We start from the raw sequence: 16,279 nt of genomic DNA on the forward strand, positions 1-16,279 counted from the left end.
AACTGGGCCGTCAGTGTCGCAGTATGTTCCCTTGAAGGTTTGATTCAAGCCTAGAGCCATTGGAAATGCCATGCTGTGGCCTGTGGATGGGCTGGGAGAGACCTATGAGATAACTGGTGCTCAATCAATGCAGGCCACTGAGTTAGAACAGGAGCTCTTCTGTCATTTTCTACTTAAAGCTGTCATGTCCACTTATTAAGGACATTACATTGGGTCAGATAAGGTGGGCTGACTGGGTTCAGCCGTAGGAATAAGGCCATTTGTTGAGAATCATGAAGACGGGTATTGAGAACCTCCATGCGGTTACTGACTTCACTTGAGTTTGGCTTTCTGTGGCATGTGCAGCACAGGAGGCAGGACGGATCATAATAATGGCTGGAATGGAGGAATTGGAATGGTGTCAAACACGTGTTTAATGTGTTCGATACCATTCCATTTATTCCGCTCAAGCCATTACTATGAGCCCGTCCTCCTAATTAAGGTGCCACCGGCCAGCTGTCATGTACAGACGCAGGTGTATACTCTTATGAAAATTACAACAGTATGGAAACACCATAGTTTGTATTTCTTGATTGAAAGTTGACAGAGTGAGAATGAGTGAGGACTGTGATGGACAGTTGATGCTGCGTAGTTTCTTTCCACAGTGTTGGAGGTGCCGTTCTAACACAATCCTCTCTTTCATTCCAGGTCTCAATTTGGAGGAAAATATTCTGTCTGTAGCTGATAAAGGAGCTGTCCGTGGCACTGAATTCCAGATCCACAGATATCCCCAGTGCACACCCATGCCCTTGTGCCACTCCTGATATCTCCCGTTCCTAGCAGCAACCAGCCTCACCGCCAGAGCCAAGATGGACGACGGCTACGGACGAGACGGACGGCAGGACTTCGTCCGCGGCGCCAAAGACATCGCCAAAGTGGTGAAGAAGCAGGCGGGCAAGAAGGTGGGCCGCAGTGTGGACAAAATGGCCGACGAGTACACCAAGCGCTCATACAAGCGCTTCGAGGAAGAGGACGATGATGACGACTACCCCGTGCAGCAGAGCCAAGATGGCGACGGCTACTACCGCAACGACAGCCGGGCCAACGACGACGAGGGCGGCCACAGCGACTCCACGGAAGGTCACGACGAAGACGATGAGATCTACGAGGGCGAGTACCAGGGGATCCCCCGGGCGGAGTCCGGCAAAACGGGTCCGGTGGACGGGATGGCCCCCCAAGCTCAGATCAGGGACCTGGCCCAGTTCGAGGCGGAGAGGAGGAAGGATCAGGAGGAGCTGGCCCAGCAGTACGAGACCATCCTGCAGGAGTGTGGCCATGGGAAGTTCCAGTGGACGCTGTACTTTGTGCTGGGGCTGGCCCTCATGGCAGACGGTGTGGAGATCTTCGTGGTGGGCTTTGTGCTGCCCAGCGCAGAGAAGGACATGTGTCTGTCAGAGGAAAGCAAGGGCATGTTGGGTAAGATGGTTCTAATGGCCAGCTTGCTATCGATTATTCTAACTGTATTACTCTCTCTCTATTCCGGTTCCCTTATTCCTCTTTCCCTCCTTGTTTATTCGCTCTTTTTCCCTCTCACTCCCTTTTTCCTTTTCACTCTATTTAGCCCTCTCACTCTCATCAGTTTGTCTGCATCTCTTTATTCCCTACAAAAGCAAGCTTGAGTTCAAAGAGGAAGCCTATTCAAGGGATACTTCAGGATTTTGGCAATGATGCATGCATGCTAGTAGATACCCATAGACTTCCAGTCATTGCGTTAACACTAGTTAGCATTGGCTTGAGAAACTACCTCTAACGTCCTTCATACTGGGCTCCCGAGTGGCGCAGAGGTCTAGGGCATTGCATCTCAGTGCAATAGGTGTCACTACAGTCCCTGGTTCGATTCTAGGCTGTATTACATCCGGACGTGATTGGGATTCCCATAGGGCGGCGCACAATTGTCCCAGCATTGTCCGGGTTTGGCCGGGGCAGGCCGTCATTGTAAATAAGAATTTGTTCTTAACTGACTTGTCTAGTTAAATAAAGTAAATTAAAAAAAAAAACGAGACATAAAAATGCTATCCAGAAATTCATCTGATGCTGGGGAAGTAGATAAAGGGCCGCATTGCCAAAATCCTGAAGTATCCCTTTAATATAAAATGTACCCCATGCCACATTTTCCCCATACTCTTATTATTTTAACACACTTTATATGAAGTTACAGTAATTAAAGGCCTTTAGGATTCACTGCCCATGTAACTACTGAACGCCCCCTTTAATTCTCAAACCATCTCTGAAATCCAAGCCAAATCCTATACATGCTTTGGTTCAGGTGTTTTATAGCAGAATATACTGCACACTGGAGACCATAGCATAGGCCCATTAAGAGAATGGTGTGTGCTGTGTGAAGTTACTCATGTGACCATTTCCCTTCCTGGGGGACAATGTCCATTCCATGCCTAACACGCCATCTGTCTTTGGCCATTCAGCAAGGACACAATGAACGAGGGCTATGGTCCTAACACATTCAACTCATTCTCCATTTTTACTGGCAGGCTGTGTTATGCATGTTGTTTTTTATCGATTCATTTTGTTTGTCTTGTTGCTTTTTGTTTGATGTGGGGAGTGAGGTCAGCGTATTGAATGGCGTGTTCAAAGGGGCATCATGTTTTTATAGCGCAGCAGGATTGAGAATGGATTCAAACAACCTCTCTCCATCACCATTACGTTCTCCTCTCTTGTTGTTCGGCCAAAAGTCATACTGATCCATATGGATTATTTTGTCAATGGTAGTTTTCGCTCTCATATTTAGATTAATTCAGTGAATGATCATATTCACTCCACATAACACTGACATAGAGATGACTCATTTGACATCCAGTCATGCATGTGTGGGTTGTTTTCTAGTCGACATATGGCATGTGTGCATGCTTTCGTATGTAATGGATGTGTAGGTATGGACCCAGCAGTGACACTCCCCCTCATGTGCTCTGGCAGGCGTATATGTTTGTGTTTGTGTCTCTGTGAACTGTATGTGTGGTCTCTGGCTGACGACTGGCTTGCATGTGTATCTCTCTCTCTCTCTCTCTCTCTCTCTCTCTCTCTCTCTCTCTCTCTCTCTCTCTCTCTCTCTCTCTCTCTCTCTCTCTCTCTCTATGTCCCTCACTGGGTCTCTGTACGTGCTGTGTTGGGGGAGCCAGTATGGAAACAAGGCCCTTGGTCTCTCCCCTGTTACACAACATGCCTGACTCATGCTGGAGTGCTTCACTCATGTATGCCGCTGTGCCGCCCATGGGTCCTAGTGTCCTCGCTGTTCCCTCCTCCCTGCCTGCCGTTGTGTTACCCTGCCCGCCATTGTATTAGTAGTCAGAATAGACCGCTGTTAGTGTTGTCAAGAAGCCAGTCTCTTTAACCTGACGCACTCTGGCGGAACCACACAGTGTATGTGTGTGTGTGTGTGTGTGTGTGTGTGTGTGTGTGTGTGTGTGTGTGTGTGTGTGTGTGTGTGTGTGTGTGTGTGTGTGTGTGTGTGTGCGGCAATGACCATAATATATTCACCCCTGCTGCACCCATCCAGCAGCGGTAAGCATCCACAATAGTCAAAGAGGTGAATTTGGAAATCGTGACACTGTGCTTGGAACATCCATTTTTTTTCACAAAAGACAGAAAGGTACATAGCTACAGATGCAAATGGAGAATCTTTGGTTACCCTTTTACGGTAGTACTGTCTGCCGCTCAGCAAGAGATTTATGGAGAACTGCTAGAGATGTAGCTGTAAGATTTCACTGTCAGACAGATTTAACACAGTTGAGCAGATACACTTCATTTCTACTGACATGCAATATCAAGACTCCATTTTCTAAAATGATACCATTGTGTCTTGTTGACAGTGTGGTTATATTCAAACCGTTAGTCACGGTGCCTTTTCTCTTTACCGTGGTTATGTTTTCAAGGTGGATGTTAACATAGCCATAACCTTGGGGAAATTCACATTGTCCCCTTTGGTCTTTTCATTGTGTGCTTGTCTCTTGTTTTCAGATAGCTCGGCTGGTAGCCCTGAGGGTAAAGAGAACCTTTCTCTCCCGGTGTCTCCTTGGCCTTTAGATAAACATGGCATAAACTGCTTAGCATATCAACGGAAGGGTGGGAGAGATGGAAGGAGGGAGAGAGGGATGATTAAAAAAGGGCTGGACCGTGACAGCAGAGCAGAGGTGTGTCTGTTTTACTCAGCAAAGCAAGGAGGAACATGGTTAGCATTTACGGGACTGTGAAGGCAGTGTGTTAGCATATTAGCAATGGAAGATGTAGAGCTTTTTTTTAGCAAGGGTAGAGTCATGTTAGCATTTAGTGATGCATGATGGATATAGTAGTGTATTAGAAAACGATCTTAGCATTGGTATTATTATATTAGCATTTGGGATATTTTAGGGAACAGAATGTCCTATGTTCAGTGTGCAACATCAGCATTTTAACAATATACAGTAAAGTAGGAAGCATTTTAGCTTTTGCAAAGAAACAGTAACACCCTGATAGATTTATACAGCTTTTTTACGAGGGGACAGAATTTGTGAGAGCAGTAGCATTTTGACTGTAATGGTGATGTTCAACTAAATCAACTGGCACAATGCTCTCTACTCTATGAAGGATCCTCTGCCCCTGGCTCACTCAAAAAGCCCTGTACGCTCTCACAGAAAGGGGCTATTAATAGTGCCCCCTTAAACCCCCTTCCCACGCGCACGCACGCACACACACACACATACACATAACACACTCCTCCATACACATAACACACTCCTCCATAGCCCTGCAGCCTCAGTGAGCTCTGTCACCATGCTGCAGCTCACAGATTGTGGACTCCCTCCTCTCATCACTCTCTCTCTCTCTTCTCCTCCTCTCCCCTCCCCACATCCTATTTTCTCTTTTGAATCATGTGGAGCTCAGCTGTCTGGAAGGCTCCTCCTACCTCTCTCTCTCTGGCTCTCTCTGGCTCTCTCTCTCTCCCATCTCTCTCTCTAACTGCCTCCCATGGGAGTCTCCCCTACTGTTTCCGTGATCCTCTTGGGTACAGTAAACAGATTCAACTTAGGTTAACAACAGCACTCAGAGTTGGCAGAATGATAACAGACCACCATTGGATGCAAGCCGGCACTACAGAATTAATATCGTAATAAACTCACTCAATTATGCATGAATGAAAAATAAACATTAGCGATGTTTATGAGTGCTACTTTAGGCTACTGTATGTTTCATCATGGGATCCGTAGCCAATATGCCACAATTTGTAAAATGCCTTATATGAAGTATGGAAGGGGTATTATGGCAGAATTCACAAGCCATCCGTGAATATCTCCTCAACTACAGCATTTTTTTTGTGAGTGGATATTTTATACAGTTGCCATTGGCAACCATTATTTTAAAATTGCAAATCATTTATTTTGTCAAATCTTCTATTTTAGACCTGTTGGCGTTTTTAATATTCTCCCGCTGTATTAGTAATAAAAGGCCTGTAGATGTATTTTTCAGGCCGTGTCAGACTGACTCAATTCACCAGGAACAATCTCTCACAACATTAAAAGATAAGGCATTTATCACACCCTATGTGATTTCCTCTGTGGCTGGGTTATTGCATTCCGGCCAGTCCCTGGGATATGCTGCTGACTGTGGCTGCGATAGCCTTGGTGGCTAACTTGACGACAGAAATACAGATATAGAGATTGAGGCTACTTTTGACCAGAGCCCTATGACCAAAGCCCTATGGGCCCTGGTCAAAATAAGTGCACTATACAGGAAGTAGGGTACCATTTGGGAAGCACTGAGCAATACAGTGAGTGCTAGGGTAGACTGAGGATCAGCACCACAGACAGCTCCCCCAGCAGAGCTCTGCTCCCCCTATAGGCCAGGGAAGAGAGGGAGCGAGGCACAGCCACCCAGGCCACTGGCTGCCACTGCTACTGCATTGCGGCGATGGCTTTCAAGCTCAGTCATCATCACCAGCTCCCTCCTGCCGCTCAGGCCTATTGTTAAGGCGGGGGACACACGACGGTGTTGACAGCTGCCTCTCTACACTGTCGCTGCACACACAGAGATAGAGAGGTCTCGTACACACCTCCTAGCACGAGGAAGAAAGTCACCTTCAGACCCATCTAGGCATTGTTCAAGACACACACACACACACACACACACACACACACACACACACACACACACACACACACACACACACACACACACACACACACACACACACACACACACACACACACACACACACACACACACACACACACACACAGCTGAAGGGGAAGGCGGTGGGACACCCAACATCACACAGGTCTCTGACTCACCAACAACACAGTGCTTCTGTACTGTTAGTCTTGGTACCATGAAAGCGCTATTTCAACGTTAGCCAACACTGCATTCACCTGACCTCCAACACTAATTCGCTTCCTAGCCTTAGTGATGGATTAGCACAGCTGATATTATAGATCCCTTGTACACATTATGGGCTTGTTGACTTATCTGTGTGAATGGGCCCATAGTGTGGTTGGTGTGTATGAGTCATCGTGTTGGTGTATTTACACCACTGAGGTATAAAAAGAACTTGAGACTGTATGTCTGTGGTATACACACATACTACAGACATACAGTACACACAAGCGGGTCTGCATTGATGTCTGTGGTATGTGTGTACACATTGTGCTTGTGAGAAAGCGGTTAAGAGTGTTGGGCCAGTTACGGAAAAGGTTGCTGGTTCGAATCCCGTAGATGACTAGGTGAAAAATCTGTCCAGGTGCCCTTGAGCAAGGCACTTAGCCCTAATTGCTCCTGTAAGTCTCTCTGGATAAGATCATCTGCTAAATGACTAAAATGTAAAAAGAAGGAGAATCCTTTAGCAGATCTCACTCACCATTGACTGACATTGGATTTGCTTATGCTGTATAATATACTGTAGGAGTGTGTGTGGATGTCTTCAAATATCATTTTTTATATACAGTACCAGTCAAAAGTTTGGGCACACCTACTCATTCAAGGGATTTCATTTACTATTTTCTACATTATAGGATAATAGTGAAGACATTAAAACGACGAAATAACACATATGGAATCATGTAGTAACCAAAAAAGTGTTAAACAAATTAAAATATATTTTAGATTTTAGATTCTTCAAAGTAGCCACCCTTTGCCTTGATGACAGCTTTGCACACTAGTTGCATTCTCTCAACCAGCTTCATGAGGAATGCTTTTCCAACAGTCTTGAAGGAGTTCCCACATATGCTGTACACTTGTTGGCTGCTTTTCCTTCACTCTGCGGTCCAACTCATCCCAAACCATCTCAGTTGGGTTGAGGTCGGGTGATTGTGGAGGCCAGGTCATCTGATGCAGCACTCCATCACTCTTCTTCTTGGTCAAATAGCCCTGTTGTCCTGTTGAAAAACAAATGATAGTCCCACTAAGCCAGCAGCATACCACCCTGCATACCACTGCTGGCTTGCTTCTGAAGCTAAGCAGGGTTGGTCCTGGTCAGTCCCTGGATGGGAGACCAGGTGCTGCTGGAAGTGGTGTTGGAGGGCCAGTAGGAGGCACTCTTTCCTCTGGTCTAAACAAAGATCCCAATGCCCCAGGGCAGTGATTGGGGACACTGCTCTGTGTAGGGTGCCGTCTTTCGGATGGGACGTAAAACGGGTGTCCTGACTCTAAGAGGTCATTAAAGATCCGATGGCAGTTATCGTAAGAGTAGGGGTGTTAGCCCCGGTGTCCTGGCTAAATTCCCAATCTGGCCCTCAACCATCACGGTCACCTAATAATCCCCAGTTTACAATTGGCTCATTCATCCCCCTCCTCTCCCCTGTAACTATTCCCCAGGTCGTTGCTGCAAATGAGAACGTGTTCTCAGTCAACTTACCTAGTAAAATAACGGAAAAAAATAAAAAAGCGCAAACCAGATGGGATCGCGTATCACTGCAGATTGCTGTGGTAGCCATGCTGTATAAGTGTGCCTTGAATTCTAAATAAATCACAGACAGTGTCACCAAAAAAGCACCCACACACCATCACACCTCCTCCTCTATGCTTCACGGTGGGAACCACACATGCGGAGATCATCCGTTCACCTACTCTCCATTTCACAAAGACACGGAGGTTGGAATCAAAAATCTCAGATTTGGATTCATCAGACCAAAGGACAGATTTATACCGGTCTAATGTCCATTGCTCGTGTTTCTTGGCCTAAACAAGTCTCTTCATATTATTAGTTTCCTTTAGTAGTGTTTTTTTTGCAGCAATTCAACCATGAAGGACTGATTCACGCAGTCTCCTCTGAACAGATGTGAGATGTGTCTGTTACTTGAACGCTGTGAAGCATTTATTTGGAAGGAAAGAAATTCAACAAATTAACTTTTAACAAGGCACACCTGTTAATTGAAATGCATTCCAGGTGACTACCACATGAAGCTGAAACTAACCCTGATTCAGCTGACCATCCTACCCATGCTAGATTACGGAGACATAATTTATAGATACGCAGGTAAGGGTGCTCTCAAGCGGCTAGATGTTCATTACCATTCGGCCATCAGATTTGCCACCAATGCTCCTTATAGGACACATCACTGCACTCTATACTCCTCTGTAAACTGGTCATCTCTGTATACCTGTCGCAAGACCCACTGGTTGATGCTTATTTATTAAACCCTCTTTGACCTCACTCCCTCCTATCTGAGATATCTACTGCAGCCCTCATCCTCCACATACAACGTCCGTTCTGCCAGTCACATTCTGTTAAAAGTCCCCAAAGCACACAAATCCCTGGGTCGCTCCTCTTTTCAGTTCGCTGCAGCTAGCGACTGGAACGAGCTGCAACAAACACTCAAATTCGACAGTTTTATCTCAATCTCTTCATTCAAAGACTCAATCATGGAAACTCTTACTGACAGTTGTGGCTGCTTTGCGTGATGCATTGTTGTCTCTACCTTCTTGCTCTTTGTGCTGTTGTCTGTGCCCAATAATGTTTGTACCATGTTTTGTGCTGCTACCATATTGTGTTGCTACCATGTTGTTGTTATGTTGTGTTGCTACCATGCTGTGTTGTCATGTGTTGCTGCCTTACTATGTTGTTGTCTTAGGTCTCTCTTTATGTAGTATTGTGTTGTCTCTCTTGTTGTGTTGTCTCTCTTATTTATATTGTATTTATTTTTTATTTTTAATCCCATGCCCCAGTCCCCGCAGGAGGCCTTTTGCCTTTTGGTAGGCTATCATTGTAAATAAGAATTTGTTCTTAACTGACTTGCCTAGTTAAATAAAGGTTAAATACATTTTTTATAAAAAGCTGGTTGAGAGAATGCCAAGAGTGTGCAACGCTTTCATCAAGTTAAAGGGTGGTTACATATATTTTGATTTGTTTAACACTTCTTTGGTTTCTAAATGATTCCATATGTGTTATTTCATAGTTTTGATGTCTTCACTATTACTCTACAATGTAGAAAATAGTAAAAATAAAGAAAAACCCTGGAATGAGTAGTTGTGTCCAAACTTTTGACTGGTACTGTGCAGTCGTGGCCAAAAGTTTTGAGAATGACACAAATATTAATTTTCACAAAGTCTGCTGCCTCAGTTTGAATGATGGCAATTTGCATATACTCCAGAATGTTATGAAGAGTGATCAGATGAATTGCAATTAATTGCAAAGTTCCTCTTTGCCATGCAAATGAACTGAATCCCCAAAAAACATTTCCACTGCATTTCAGCCCTGCCACAAAAGGACCAGCTGACATCATGTCAGTGATTCTCTCGTTAACACAGGTGTGAGTGTTGACGAGGACAAGGCTGGAGATCACTCTGTCATGCTGATTGAGTTCGAATAACAGACTGGAAGCTTCAAAAGGAGGGTGATGCTTGGAATCATTGTTCTTCCTCTATCAACCATGGTTACCTGCAAGGAAACACGTGCCGTCATCATTGCTTTGAACAAAAAGGGCTTCACAGGCAAGGATATTGCTGCCAGTAAGATTGCACCTAAATCAACCATTTATCGGATCATCAAGAACTTCAAGGAGAGTGGTTCAATTGTTGTGAAGACGGCTTCAGGGCGCCCAAGAAAGTCCAGCAAGCGCCAGGACCGTCTCCTAAAGTTGATTCAGCTGCGGGATCGGGGCACCACCAGTACAGCGCTTGCTCAGGAATGGCAGCAGGCAAGTGTGAGTGCATCTGCACGCACAGTGAGGCGAAGACTTTTGGAGGATGGTCTGGTGTCAAGAAGGGCAGCAAAGAAGCCACTTCTCTCCAGGAAAAACATCAGGGACAGACTGATATTCTGCAAAAGGCACAGGGATTGGACTGCTGAGGACTGGGGTAAAGTCATTTTCTCTGATGAATCCCCTTTTTACGATTGTTTGGGGCATCCGGAAAAAAGCTTGTCCGGAGAAGACAAGGTGAGCGCTACCATCAGTCCTGTGTCATGCCAACAGTAAAGCATCCTGAGACCATTCATGTGTGGGGTTGCTTCTCAGCCAAGGGAGTGGGCTCACTCACAATTTTGCCTAAGAACACAGCCATGAATAAAGAATGGTACCAACACATCCTCCGAGAGCCACTTCTCCCAACCATCCAGGAACAGTTTGGTGACGAACAATGCCTATTCCAGCATGATGGAGCACCTTGCCATAAGGCAAAAGTGGCTCGGGGAACAAAATATCGATATTTTGGGACCATGGCCAGGAAACTCCCCAGACCTTAATCCCATTGAGAACTTGTGGTCAATCCTCAAGAGGCAGGTGGACAAACAAAACCCCACAAATTCTGACAAACTCCAAGCATTGATTATGCAAGAATGGGCTGCCATCAGTCAGGATGTGGCCCAGAAGTTAATTGACAGCATGCCAGGGTGGATTGCAGAGGTCTTGAAAAAGAAGGGTCAACACTGCAAATATTGACTCTTTGCATCAACTTCATGTAATTGTCAATAAAAGCCTTTGACACTCATGAAATGCTTGTAATTATTCATTCAGTATTCCATAGTAACATCTGACAAAAATATCTAAAGACACTGAAGCAGCATACTTTGTGGAAATTAATATTTGTGTCATACTCAAAACTTTTGGCCACGACTGTACAGGGGGGCACCGAAACAGAGTCAATGTGCGGGAGCACTGGTTATTTGAGGTAGTATATACATGTAGTTAGAGTTATTAAAGTGACTATGCATAGATGACAACAGAGAGTAGCAGTGGTGTAAAGAGGGGGCGGGGCACTGCAAGTAGTCTGTGGTCTGTGGTCCCGTGTGGCTCAGTTGGTAGAGCATGGCGCTTGCAACGCCAGGGTTGTGGGTTCAATTCCCACGGGGGGACCAGGGTTCAATTCCCACGGGGGGACCAGGATGAATATGTATGAACTTTCCAATTTGTAAGTCGCTCTGGATAAGAGCGTCTGCTAAATGACTTAAATGTAAATGTAAATGTAGTCTGGGTTGCCATTTGACTAGATGCTCAGGAGTCTTATGTCTTGGGGGTAGAAGCTGTTTAGAAGCTTCTTGGACCTAGACTTGGCGCTCCGGTACCGCTGGCCGTGCGGTAGTAGAGAGAACAGTCTATGACTAGCGTGGCTGGAGTCTGACAATTTTTAGGGCCTTCCTCTGACACCGCCTGGTATAGAGGTGCTGGATGGCAGGAAGCTTGGCCCAGTGATGTACTGGGCCGTTAGCACTACCCTCTGTAGTGCCTTGCGGTCGGAGGCCGAGCAGTTACCATACCAGGCAGTGATGCAACCAGTCAGGATGCTCTCGATGGTGGAGCTGTAGAACCTTATTAAGGATATGAGGACCCATGCCAAATCTTTTCAGTCTCCCGACTGTCATGGGGTGCTTGGACCATGTTAGTTTGTTGGTGCTGTGGACACCAAGGAACTTGAAGCTCTCAACCTGCTCCACTGCAGCCCCGTCGATGAGAATGGGAGCGTGCTCGGTCCTCCTTTTTCCTGTAGTCCACAATCATCTCCTTTGTCTTGATCACGTTGAGGGAGAGGTTAGTGTCCTGGCACCACACAGCCAGGTCTCTGACCTCCTCGCTATAGGCTGTCTCGTTGTTGTCGGTGATCAGGCCTACCACTGTTGTGTCAAGCCAATGACTGATGTGGTGTACTCCTCAATGCCATCGGAGGAAGGAGGAACATATTCCAGTCTGTGCTAGCAAAACAGTCCTGTAGCTTAGCTTCTACTTCATCTGACCACTTTTTTTATTGATCTAGTCACTGGTACTTCCTGCTTTAATTTTTGCTTGTAAGCAGGAATCAGGAGGATGGAATTATGGTCAGATTTGCCAAATGGAGGGCGAGGGAGAGCTTTGTATGCATCTCTGTGTGTGGAGTATAGGTGGTTCGGAGTTCTTTTCCCCCTGGTTGCACGTTTAAAATGCTGATAGAAATTTGGTAAAACTGATTTCCCTGCATTAAAGTCCCCGGCTACTAGGAGCGCCGCCTCTGGGTGAGCATTTTCTTGTTTGCTTATGGCGGAATACAGCTCATTCAATGCTATCTTAGTTCCAGCCTCTGACTGTGGTGGTATGTAAACAGCAGCAAAGAATATAGATGAAAACTCTATATAGATGAAACACCCATTCAGGTGTAGGATCTTAATTTGAACCAGTTTTCTGTAGCATCCTGCAGCAACAGGAAATGTGAATTATTATGTGGATTATAATGAATGCACATTTTTGTGGGGGTTGATACATTTTAAGCAAGGGAAAATCAAGTCTGAAAGTCTTTTAAAGTGGAAAATGAAATTCTAATCTACGTGTTTTTTCCCCCCTGCAAAGTTCTCCTGCAACAGGGCGATCAAATTAAGATCCTACACCTGTATTCTGAGACGCTTGACACATATGTCCCCTGATGTATAATAATGTTAAAGGATACAACATTCTTTAATACATGTTTGTGGTAGAAGAAGCAATTGTGTATCTGTCCGATGAGACTCTCTAGTTAGCTAGATTAAGGATTGCTTGGAACTCTATCAAGAGCTAAACAGAATGAAATGTCAATGAATGTATTGATCCATACTATAGAATACAATGAAAGGAACAGTCTTGGAACCTCAAACCCTGGCAATTTGCCTGGCAAACTCATGGGTACACTCGCAATGGCTGCCTGGTATTGTGATGCAATCATTTCCATGGTAATGTAAACTGAGCAAAAAAGAAAGGTCCCTTTTTCAGGACCCTGTCTTTCAAAGATAATTTGTAATAATCCAAGTAACTTCACAGATCTTCATTGCAAAGGGTTTTAACACTGTTTCCCATGATTGTTCAATGAACCATAAACAATTAATGAACATGCACCTGTGGAATGGTCATTAAGACACTAACAGCTTACAGACGGTAGGCAATTAAGGTCACAGTTATGAAAACTTAGGACACTAAAGAGGCCTTTCTACTGACAAACACCAAAATAAAGATGCCCAGGGTCCCTGCTCATCTGCGTGAACGTGCCTTGGGCATACTGCAATGAGGCATGAGGACTGCAGATGTGGCCAGGGCAATAAATTGCAATGTCCGTACTGTGAGACGCCTAAGACAGAGCTATAGGGAGACAGGACGGACAGCTGATCGTCCTCGCAGTGGCAGACCACGTGTACCAACACCTGCAAAGGATCGGTACATCCGAACATCACACCTGCGTGACAGGTACAGGATGGCAATAACAACTGCCCGAGTTACACCAGGAACGCACAATCCTTCCATCAGTGCTCAGACTGTCCGCAATAAGCTGAGAGAGGCTGGACTGAGCGCTTGTAGGCCTGTTGTAAGGCAGGTCCTCACCAGACATCACCGGCAACAACATTGCCTATGGGCACCAACCCACCGTCGCTGGACCAGACAGGACTGGCAAAAAGTGCTCTTCACTGATGAGTCGCGGTTTTCTCTCACCAGGGGTGATGGTCGGATTCGCGTTTACCGTCGAAGGAATGAGCATTACACCGAGGCCTGTACTCTGGAGCGGGATCGATTTGGAGGTGGAGGGTCCATCATGGTCTGGGGTGGTGTGTCACAGCATCATCGGACTGAGCTTATTGTCATTGCAGGCAATTTCAACACTGTGTGTTACAGGGAAGACATCCTCCTCCCTCATGTGGTACCCTTCCTGCAGGCTCATCCTGACATGACCCTCCAGCATGACAATGCCACCAGCCATACTGCTCGTTCTGTGCGTGATTTCCTGCAAGACAGGAATGCCAATGTTCTGCCATGGCCAACGAAGAGCCCGGATCTCAATCCCATTGAGCACGTCTGGGACCTGTTGGATCGAAGGGTGAGGACTTGGGTCATTCCCCCCAAATATGTCCGGGAACTTGCAGGTGCCTTGGTGGAAGAGTGGGGTAACATCTCACAGCAAGAACTGGCAAATCTGGTGCAAGGCAACAAATAATATAACAAACGTGCAGTATTGCAGTGCTCAAGGCAACTATACAAAAACAAGATCCCACAAACAACAGGTGGGAAAGGCTGCCTAAATATGATCCCCAATCAGAGACAACGATAGACAGCTGCCTCTGATTGGGAACCATACCAGGCCAACATAGAAAAGGAAAAACTAGACTACCCACCCTAGTCACACCCTGACCTAACCAAAAGAGAGCAATAAAAGGTTCTCTAAGGTCAGGGCGTGACAGTCAGTTGAGTTGAGTCAAAAAATCACGGCAGAGATTAATGGGTACACTTGCTTTTCACTCACAATGGCTGTCCACCCATTACACCATCATTGACTTGAATGGGGACGCCCATTCTATCCTTTCTATTTCTATGATCCATACACTCTAAGAAAAATAGGTGCTATCTAGAATCTAAAGGAGTTCTTCGGCTGTCCCCATAGGAGAACCCTTTGAAAAACCCTTTTTCGTTCCGGGTAGAACACTTTTATTTCCAGGTAGAACCCTTTTGAGTTCCATGTAGAAGCCTTTACACATGGACCCCAAAAGAGTTCTACCTGGAACCAAAAAGGGTTCTCCTATGGGGACAGCGAAATAACCATTTTGGAACCCTTTTTTATAATAACCCTGATAGGTATTAATAACTTATTTTCCCTTTTCCCTCCTTCTCTCTTCCCCTCCATCCCTATATTCCCTCTCACCTTTTCTCCTCTTTCTCTCTCTCTCCCTTGTTCTCCTTCCCACTTCCCCACCCCTTCTCTCTCTCTCCCTCTTTCAGGTCTTATTGTGTACCTGGGGATGATGGTGGGGGCCTTCCTGTGGGGCGGCCTGGCCGACCGGATTGGACGGCGACAGACCCTCCTCATCTCCCTCTCCATCAACAGTGTGTTTGCCTTCTTCTCCTCCTTCGTTCAAGGATACAGCTCCTTCCTTTTATGCCGTCTGCTTTCCGGCGTGGGGTAAGGAAGCATGCTGTGTCACACACCCCTTCTCCTCTGAGAACGACTCGGCTATAAATACTAGTGCCGACTGTAAATTATGCCAAAATTAATGTGCCCCACAATGACTCCCAAAGCTGGAAGTCTGGAAGCGATCCCAGCTTGGTTAAATCAACTGGATGAAATGTGTATGAAGCCTATCTATTATTGATGATGACAATGTTATTGTGCTGGCACAGATTATTTAAATGGTTTAATAGCCTGAAGAGACTTTATTACCTCTCTCTCTTTCTCTCTGTCTCTCTTTATTTCTCTCTCTCTCTCTCCTCTCGCTTTATCCCTCTCTCTCTCCCTCTGCAGCATCGGTGGCTCCATCCCCATCGTGTTCTCCTACTATTCTGAGTTCCTGGCCCAGGAGAAGAGAGGAGAGCACCTCAGCTGGCTCTGCATGTTCTGGATGATCGGTGGCATCTATGCCTCTGCCATGGCCTGGGCCATCATCCCCCACTATGGTGAGAAATGTCAATGAACCAATCAACCTACCAGTCAATCAGTCAATGAATCAATCAACAAATCAGTGAGTCGGTTGGGGGGTTGTTCGTCGGTCAATGTTCGTTCGGTTCATTTCTACCACCCCAGAGTGAAATTTGGTTTCCAAGCAAAGATTACACATTCTGTACATTTAAATACAATTGAATGCACACAATTTATACACACAGAAACAATCATCATATTCTTTGTTATGCTCCTATCAAACATGGATGCATATGCTTATCGTCCTGTATACTACTCTTTGGTATGACCCTTGCACCATGTCACAGTTGCGTGTATAAGTGGCAGGGAAGTCAGGCGCAGGAGAGTCAAATAGAGTGTAGAATGGAGTTTTTTAATTATAGTCCCAGTAATCTGCTCCATAACACTCATAAGAAAACATAAAATAAATATGGGTACGATGACCCGT

At 45.7% G+C, this 16,279-nt stretch overlaps 1 protein-coding gene across 1 annotated transcript in view; it reads left to right on the plus strand.

The window, feature by feature from the left end:
• Positions 1–848: 848 nt before the first annotated feature.
• The window catches only part of LOC120031360 (synaptic vesicle glycoprotein 2A-like), a 44,997-nt gene continuing 29,566 nt past the window's right edge, over positions 849–16,279 (plus strand). The window contains exons 1-3 of the mRNA XM_038977076.1: positions 849–1,455; positions 15,159–15,339; positions 15,679–15,830. Coding sequence (XP_038833004.1) covers positions 849–1,455; positions 15,159–15,339; positions 15,679–15,830 — 940 coding nt within the window. The remainder of the gene's footprint in view (positions 1,456–15,158; positions 15,340–15,678; positions 15,831–16,279) is intronic.

Source organism: Salvelinus namaycush, chromosome 37 (assembly GCF_016432855.1).
Source record: "Salvelinus namaycush isolate Seneca chromosome 37, SaNama_1.0, whole genome shotgun sequence".
In the NCBI taxonomy this organism is placed as follows: domain Eukaryota; kingdom Metazoa; phylum Chordata; class Actinopteri; order Salmoniformes; family Salmonidae; genus Salvelinus; species Salvelinus namaycush.